At 41.6% G+C, this 9,461-nt stretch overlaps 1 protein-coding gene across 1 annotated transcript; it reads right to left on the reverse strand.

Annotated features, from left to right (window-relative positions):
- Positions 1 to 944: 944 nt before the first annotated feature.
- LOC112849621 (interferon beta) lies at positions 945 to 1,619 on the reverse strand. The gene has a single exon (XM_025913307.2). The coding sequence runs from the start codon at positions 1,617 to 1,619 to the stop codon at positions 1,059 to 1,061; it is 561 nt and encodes a 186-aa protein (XP_025769092.1). The 3' UTR covers positions 945 to 1,058.
- Positions 1,620 to 9,461: the final 7,842 nt, after the last annotated feature.

Genomic DNA, 9,461 nt, shown 5'->3' on the forward strand with positions numbered 1-9,461 from the left:
GTAACCTGAGCCGAAGTCAGACACTCAACTGACAGAGCCACCCAGGCGCCCCTAGACACCCGTACATCTTAGTTGTCCAGGAGGAGTACAATAAAAGGACTGCTACTTTAACGGTGTCACAGAAACGGCTGCGACTTCCCATCCTTAGCTTAGAGGGGCACATAAATATTTTAAAATCCTGCGGGGCTGGGGAGGGGGGCAAGCAGAGCATCCTGCAAATAACAGGAATGAGTTTGGGGCAAACACTAGAGCTGAAATATCCCTCTAGCTACCCTGATAGCCAAATTCTAACTTCAGGGTCAGAGAGCCTGGAGGCACAGATTAGAAGCAGAGGAGAAGCAGGAGAGCCCCCTGTTCTAATTTTGTTTTTTTACATTTATTTATTTTCGAGAGACAGAGAGAGACAGAGCACAAGTGGGGGGAGGGGCAGAGAGAGAGGAGACAACAGAATCTGAAACAGGCTCCAGGCTCTGAGCTGTCAGCACAGAGCCCGATGCGGGGCTCAAACTCACAAACTGTGAGATCATGACCTGAGCCGAAGTCAGTTGTTTAACCGACTGAGCCACCCGGGTGCCCCTGAGCCCCCTGTTCTAATTCCAGAGCCACTTACCTGCCTCTTCCATTTTAATTCTGAAGAAGCTGAGGTCACATTTATTCTCCTGAAAGGTCCACTCCACCCCCCCCCAGCATCTATACTCTTACATGTTCCACATGGCTTCCTTGGATTTCACATTCCTCGAAGGCAGAGGCCAGAAACTATGCTGTTTTGTGGGCGCATTTTACAAAGAACCTCTAACAGGTGCTCTGTAATTTCAAATTCAAGTTGAAATGAAAACTGCTCCTTTGACTTTTGTTCATAAAAAAATTTATTTTCCGGGGAAAATTTTAAATAAATAGAAAAATAACTTAATGCATATATTAATAAAACAATTTAAAGTCTTTGTTCTTTCACATAGAGTACATTAGCTGCCAGTCACTTACAGAGTCTCTGTGAGTTGAAGAATCCCTGAAACCATTGCCAGCATCGTCCGTTCCCAGAGGTACAGGCTGGGAGAGCTTCAGTTTTGGAGATAATCTATAAGTCTCTCAAGGAAGAAAAAGTTCCTGAGGATTTCTGCGTGGACTACTGTCCAGGCACAGACGCTGTACTCCTTGGCCTTCAGGTACCGCACGATCCTTAAGTAGTATTTCTTCAGGTGCAGAAGGGTCGTATTGTCCCAGGTGAAGTTTTCCTCCTCCATGATTTCCTCCAGGATCGTTTCCAGGTGTTCCTTCTGCCAGTGGAGTGTCGCAAGGAGGTTCTCAACAGTGGTCTCATTCCATCCCGTGCTAGAGGTGCTTCTACTGAAAATATTAAAGATCTTCTGGAACATCTCGTTGATGACCAATATGGCTTCCTCCTTCTGGAACCGCTGTGATTTTTTAATCTCCTCAGGGACCTCGAAGTTCATCCTGTCCTTGAGGCAATATTTAGAGGTTCTGTTCAAGTTCACCAGGAGCTCCTGACACTCCAAACTGCTGCTTCTTAGTTGGAATCCAAGCAACTTGTAGCTCACGGAATGCGCGGTGGTGAAGAAACACACCAAGAGAGCGATTTGGAGGATGCACCTGCCGGTCATGATGAAAATAGGAAGTCTTGCCTGCTACTGTCTAGGTGCTGAAGCAAAGACTTCGAGAGTTTGCAGTGTGAATGCCCTTCTTCCATGAGTATGGCCTATTTATACAGGATGGTCCCCTTTCTATTTCATAGGAATTTCCCACTTTCAGTTCTCCCTTTCAGTTTTCCTATGTCATTTAAGTTAATAGCAATCTCTAGAACTCTTTTTCTTTAAACTCCATAGATTAGGAATAAGATATACAAACTGTGAGGATTTCTAATGTTTTGTATAATTTCAATGAATTCTCAGTTACTAAGGGAAAAAAATAAGCTCAATCATTCCGAACTCTACCATTACAGGGTTCTTTCATTTGGCAACGATTTTTTATTTTTCTTTTTTAGTTTTATGAGATGGGTTTTTTTTGGAGGGGGGGGTCTTTGTATGAGAGTTTTCTTTTTCCTAAGAATTAAGTTCAACTCCCAATTACACTATCACAAAACAGTAAATATATGTTTATCATTTTAAAAAAGACACCTACCTTTTTTTTTCACCTCTGTAAAATAGAATAGTGTGAAAACTAAGTTGATCTGAATATTTTTGTAGGGCCTTAAGCGTATACAGCAAGACACCACGTAGCTTTATTAACCTTATTTACTATTTTTTTATGTCTACTTATTTTTGAGAGACAGAGTGTGAGCAGGGGAGGGGCAGAGAGAGAGGGAGACACAGAGTCCCAAGCAGGCTCCAGGCTCTGAGCTGTCAGCACAGAGCCTGACACAGGGCTTGAACTCACAAACCGTGAGAATCATGATCTGAGCCAAAATTGGACGCTCAACTGACTGAGCCACCCAGGTGCCCCTAACCTTATTTATTGTTTTATATCCAGAATATAACTGAAAACTAAGGATTAAGCAATATCTCTAAACAGACAAAATGAATGTTATACAAGCCATGCATAAAAGTTTGTGGCTCCCCTTATAGGGTCTTTTGTAATCATTATCGAGGGCCAATTTATTCTTATTTTGTATATTCTTCTAATAAATCTAAACATCTGATTTTCCATTCTCACACAAACAACAATTTATAAAGAGGTCTAGAAGGAAAATGGGAGGGAAAAAAATCAAGCAATCAGAGGATGTTACTGTAGAAACATATGGTTCTATGTCAATATTTTTAAGGCCATTTTCTTTTTGCTAGAATATAGTAAGAGATTTTAATAAAAGAATCATTAAAAATTAAATTAATATTTTTATATCCTGCTTATGTAAGCAGGAAGGCATATGTACATTTCTAAAGATTTTAATACAAAAATAATTTGTAATAATTTTTACATTTAAAGTTAATAACTTTTAAGTTTTCAGAAAACCTTGCCTTATCTTTCAACCTGAATTTACCAAAACCTCACTGAGTGCAAAGAACTCATCTGAGCTGCTACAGATCGTAATCCTCACTTTCATGGATTGTACAGTTTACTAGGGGAGAAGAACATTAATCAAAGAATTACACAGAAGTAAAATACAATGATGACAATGTTGCAGAGGAAAGGCTTGTAGTACCAGGAGTTCCTATGACATGGGGACATATGTAGTAGGAGAGGTCAGAGAAGACTGTCCTGTGATAGTGACCGTGAAGCTGAAATCAAAAGGAAGATCAGATGGAACTACATGTGCAAAGGCCCTGTGGTGGGAAGAACTTGACCAAAAGCCAAAGGGTAAAGAACTTGACCAAAGGCAAATGTGACCTTCAAGTCAGAGAATGGCCAGAGAATGGCCCGAGATGAGGTCAAAGGGCAGGTGGGAGCCAGATAGCACAGGGTTTGGCTAAGAAGTTTGTGTGTGTGTGTGTGTGTGTGTGTGTGTGTGTGTGTGTGTAGAGCAATAGAAGCCATGGAAAGGTTTTAGGCAAAGTGGAATAACTTGATCAGATTTGGGGGGAAAATTGCCTACAGTAAGCAATAAGTAATGGAGGGAGCACAGAATGGATACAGGCAGAACAGTTAGGAGACTTAACGAAAATTTTAGACTATGGAGCCAGTGGTAGAGAACGAATTCATTTATGTGAACTCTCTCATTTCCTGACAGCACCCAATTCAAATGCTTGAAGAAATCCTCCATCATTTTTCAGATAGCAGCATCAGTTCTGTTGACTATGGTGATTTCTATATATGCTTAATGTACCGGGATGTTACTTCTATTGTAACAAATTGAGGTAGAGGCTGGAAGTAGCCGGGTAAATGTGGATTTATGAGCCAGCAGCAACTGTGAGCGCCAGGTTTCCCATCATCAATACATTTCCTGTCTTCTGATCTTTACAATATGCCCCACATATCTCCCAAATATTCCCCCAGTCCTATTCTTTCTTCTTAGTTGGCTGTATGTAATCAGCTCTCCCCAGGAGGGAGTATCTAATGGTGATATCTGAGGTGTTCCTAAGAAAATTACTTGTGCTTGAACAGTGTTGGTGCAATCCCTTCTAAATGGGGTGGAGAGGAAGCAATTTATCTTTCCTTCTAAGTTGGGAGAATAGGAAAGACCCTAGTGATATTCATTCAAATAGGAGTATGGGGAGTTGAGAAGATGTAGCGGACAATCCAAAAATATGGAGACAAGATTCCGGGGAAGATGGCCAAGGTGGCAGTACAGCTCTGAATTTCCCCTAGTCCCCCTGCAAAACCAGGCGCTGCTACTAGATAGAAACCAAAATCCCATTTGACACAAAACTTGTTGACACGGACCACAGAACGCAAGCCAATGAGGACAAACCACCAAATTCCACGGAACCTGTCTGGTAACACTGTCTGTGTGGGAGAAAGCACAGAAAAGCAACGGACTCGAGAACCTTAAAATAGCCAAGAGGTGTTTACTGGAAAGCCATCCAGGCCGATTTGAGAACAACAGTTGAAACAGGGATTTTGACCAAATCAATAGCCGGTAAGTGTGAGAGGCCTCAGTAAATTCCGAAAGGCGCTGGAATAGTCTAGAATACAAGTTGTTTTCAAACCAACCGGGTACAGCTCCCCTTTGGGAAAGGACCCTACATGGAGGAGAAGCTGCTAGAAGTAGAATCAAATTTGAGCAGGAAAGAAACAACAGAGGCAAGGAAAGAGAAAACCAGACCAGCTTGGGAACGCACAACTCAGAACAAGAGGCCATTTTTGAACACTTCACAAAAGCAACAGAAGAGGGAGCTCTGTGAAGTTAGAGAAACTACCAAACCATTTCTTCTAGAAGTTTAGGAAAAGTAAACTCCTATAAAATGGCACAACAGAATGCATTAAGATTGAGATTCATACAAGGTGATTAATAGAAAAAAGTGAATGAGGAGTAAATAATATCTCTGTAGATAATGAAAATATACCAGGAATATGCATGCACACAAAACAGATAAAAATTTTAACCTCATGTTACCAAAGGAGTTTAAAATATTAAGAAATGAGATAAAACACCATAAATCAGAATTAGACAAACTCAGAAATAAAGTAACATATGTAGGCAATAATTATAAATAAAAGAAAACAGTCTCAATTTTGTTGAATAAGATAGAGTCTCAAGATACAAGAAGTTTAGGGGAAATCTGGCACTGGTGAAAAACTTTAATCTGGGGGAAAATGTTAGCAACAGTAGATAAAAAATAGTATATTGGCCAAAGGGAATTATTTTCAGAAAATCAAAAATGGTACCATATGGTATAGACTATATAACATTATATGAAACAGATTATAAGGTAAAATGACCAAAATCTAGAAAATTTGGGTATTTTTAAAAAAAATATTGGAGTAAGGAAGACTTTTCTCAGTGATAATACATGTGTGTGTGTGTGTATATATATATATATATATATATATGTATATAATTTTTTAACATGTATTTATTTTTGAGAGAGATAGAGAGAGAGACAGAGTGAGGGCAGGGGAGGGGCAGAGAGACAGAGACACAGAATCCAAAGCAAGCTCCAGGCTCTGAGCCGTCAACACAGCACCTGATGTGGGGCTCAAACTCATGGACCACGAGCTCATGTCCTGAGCTGAAGTCAGACGCTTAGCTGACTGAGCCACTCAGGCGCCCCTATATATGTATATATATACATACGTACATATACATATATATGTTAAACTATATAGGAGTAGTTGATAAATATGGCTAGAAATAAGTTATAAATTTCAGAATGACAAATAAAGTCAAAGTTAAAGACATTGTTACAATACGCAATGAGAAAAAGGGATAATTTTCTTCACATACAAACAGCCCTTAAAATTAATAGAAACCTATCAACTAGAGAAGTTTGTAAACAGCCAGATATCAGGAAAGGACATTTAAAGGGCCAATAAAAGAAATGAAAATCTGCTCACTATTACTAAGAAATGTGTCAAACTAGTAACGAGGTAATCATTTTTCACCAGTAAGACTTGCAAAGGCCTTGGGGAAATGGTTACTCTGATATACACTCAATGGAAATATAAATTTCTGCAAATATTTGGAGAACCAGGAAGATTGTTTCTTCAAAAATGGCCAGAATAGGGGTGCCTGGAATCATCCAAGGCTCATACCACAAAGGCCAATGCAAGGAGTCACAGAGGTGAGTCAACCTAAAGATGGGTCCTTGCATTCAGCGAACGGAGGTCATCCAAGGAGTCTGGTCACTGGGGCCTACTCCTCCAGGGTGACTTGGAGCTTGGGCAGAGCTGAGCTCCTCAGGTGTGGCAGAGGGCCTCCTCATCCTGCCCACATCCAATAGCCTCCAATCATCTCTGATAAGAGAGTCCATAATCTAAAGTCAATAATGGTGGCAATAGTGGCCGTAGTATTAGTTACCACAAATTGAGCAGTTCTAGGCGTCATTCTCTGAGTAATTCTCACACTAAACTTTTTTTTTAAGTTTATGAATTTAGGGGTGCCTGGGTGGCTCAGTCGGTTGAGCGTCCGACTCTTGGTTTCGGCTCAGGGCATGATCCCACGGTTTCGTGGGTTCCAGCCTCCCATCGGGCTCTGTGCTGACAGCACAGAGCCTGCTTGGGATTCTCTCTCTCTCCCTCTCTCTGCTCCTCCCCAACTCACACTGTCTCTGTCTCTCTCAAAATAAATAAATAACTTTATTAAAAAATAAAATCAACTTTATTTATTTTGAGAGAGAGAGTGTGTGTGTGTGCGAGCAGGGGAGGAGCAGAGGGAGGGGTAGAGAGAGACTCTCACACTGCCAGTATGGAGCCCGATGTAGGGCTCGAACTCACAAACCGCGAGATCATGACCTGAGCCAAAACCAAGAGTTGGTCGCTCAACCGACTGAGCCACCCAGGTGTCCCCTCACAGTAAACATTTGAGATGGGTTATCACTACTCCCATTTTACAGAGGAGGAAATTGGGGTACAAAGAGGCTAAGTAATATACGCAGGATACACAAAGATAATCAAATGAGTGGACTGCATTCAAACCTGTGCTCTTGGGGCGCCTGGGTGGCGCAGTCGGTTAAGCGTCCGACTTCAGCCAGGTCACGATCTCGCGGTCCGTGAGTTCGAGCCCCGCGTCGGGCTCTGGGCTGATGGCTCGGAGCCTGGAGCCTGTTTCTGATTCTGTGTCTCCCTCTCTCTCTGCCCCTCCCCCGTTCATGCTCTGTCTCTCTCTGTCCCCAAAATAAATAAACGTTGAAAAAAAAAAAAAACAAAAAAAAACAAACCTGTGCTCTTTCCGTGTACCACACATAGAATATGGAGTAGACAACAGCTAGTGCCTTCAGGGTGGTACAGGGTGCCAACCATGGTGGCAATGGTGGCTCTCAAAGGACAAAGGGATTACAGCTGATGGGAGGATAAGGAGGCAAACGGTGTGCCTGGAAAGGTGATGGTCATGGTGAAGGTGATATGGTAGAGGGCATTCTAGATCAATGCTGTCCAATAGCAATACAGTGGGAGCCACTTAGGCAATTTAAAATTTTCTAGTTAGCTACATTAAAAGGATAAAAAGAAACATTAAAAAGGGGAAAGTTAAGTTTAATGGTGTGTTTGTTTAACATAATATAACCAAACAGTATCATTTTAACATGTAACCAATATAGTTATTAATGAGATAGTTACATTCTGCTTTTTTAGGCTGTCTTCAAAATATGATGCATATTTTTACATTCATCATACAGCACCGTTTGGACTCGTTGAGTGCTCAATGCCCCAGATGGAGGGGCAGCATGAACAGGGCCAGGAGAATGGACAAATTTGTAAGGAGCAAATAGAAGGAGAGTCAGGTTGTGGACAGGCTAAGTGCTAGGAGTCAAGGGGACTGAACATGGAAAAATGAACTCAGGATGTATTGTGGAGGCTCTTGAATGCCAGAGTGTAGCATTTGTACTTACTTAAGTCAAGAGATCTTTGGGTCAGAGGGGAGACTGGAGCTCTTTGCCCTGGGCAGAAGAGTAGGCAGAAATATTGGAGGTGAACTAGAGTGGGGAGAGAGAGGAAGAAGCCTTGCCAGGAGGCTCTGGTGGCTATGGAGGTTGGAGATAAAAGCATAGCTCGGGGATTGGAACAGAAGGGAGGGATGCAGGGTAATGAAAAGGGAATTCTTTTTTTCTGGTTTCTTCCCTGTGTCCACTTCCCAGTTCTCGCTGTTATATTCGTGAGGTGCTCCGTAGTCCACTCTTCTAGTCTCCTTCGTGAAATTTCTCCTCTACCCCCTCTCCAGAGGATCTGGCAAAAGTCACAGAAGGAGTCTATCTATGCATGGGTTAAAGTCTCTTCCTTTGTAAGACACTGTCTCTTATTTTAGTTTCATTCCTCTAATTTATTTGAGTTTTATCACAGTAAACAGAAAAATTCATAGAACTTGTCTCTATCAGGGATATCTATGTCTTAGAGTAGCCTCATGTATACCTGCATTGCCAGGATTAATGCCCCAGCCCTGAGAGAGAGAGAGAGAGAGAGAAAGAGAGAGAGAGAGAGAAAGAGAGAGAATCCCAAGCAGCCTCCATACTCACCATGGGGCTTGGGGCTTGATCTCACAACCGTGAGGTCATGACCATGAGATCATGACCTGAGCCGAAATGAAGAGTTGGATGCTTAACCGACTGAGCCACCCAGGGGTCCCTGTGGAGATCGCTTTCTGCACACATTTTCTCCCACCAGCTTTCTGTGGTGCAGACAACTACTTCCTGCCCCTGCACCAGTTTCTTCTGGTTAATGAGGTTTTCCAGACAGGCAGAGTGACATTTAGAAAATAAAACTTGCACAGGCTAGCCATCTGGAGTCATCATTTGATGATTTGAAGTTGCTTTTCCATAAACTCACAGGAAGTGGTTTTTCCTCTTTTTTGATGCAATTCATTATCTATGCAGGACGAATATGTATCCAGAAAGCAAAATTACAGTTGTCTTATCATCTCTTCAACTATTTTTTCAAGGGAAAGGCTTCATAAAAAATGATAAATTGGACAAGATGAAAAGTTATTCACAAGTGTCTGAACAGTGGCAGAGCCAAAATCAACACCCAAAACCCCTTTTCGGTGATAACCTGGAAGGGGCAGTGAAGGTGATAGTAAGGGAGAATGTTGACAGATAAAAGGGAGAATTCCCCATTTCTCCTTTTGAACAAAAAAGTTTATATGTTTTACATAGAAAATCATGCATGCATCTTAAGTATACAGCTCAAGAAATTATTATAAAATAAAACCTTCTGCCCACCTTTGTAAACACAAACTTAAGTGAAGGCATAAGCATTATCCACAGGACAGAAACCCCCGTCTGTCCCCTTGCAATCATTATTTCACTCTCCTGCCACAGTGTCACTGTGCCTTTGAACTCCCTATATTCTGCCTGTTTTTAAACTTTGCATAAATGGCTTCTTCCACTTAGTAGTATGTCCGTGAGATTCACCAATGTTGT

This window comes from Puma concolor, chromosome D4 (assembly GCF_028749965.1).
Source record: "Puma concolor isolate L17-30 chromosome D4, mPumCon1.1.hap2, whole genome shotgun sequence".
NCBI lineage: Eukaryota > Metazoa > Chordata > Mammalia > Carnivora > Felidae > Puma > Puma concolor.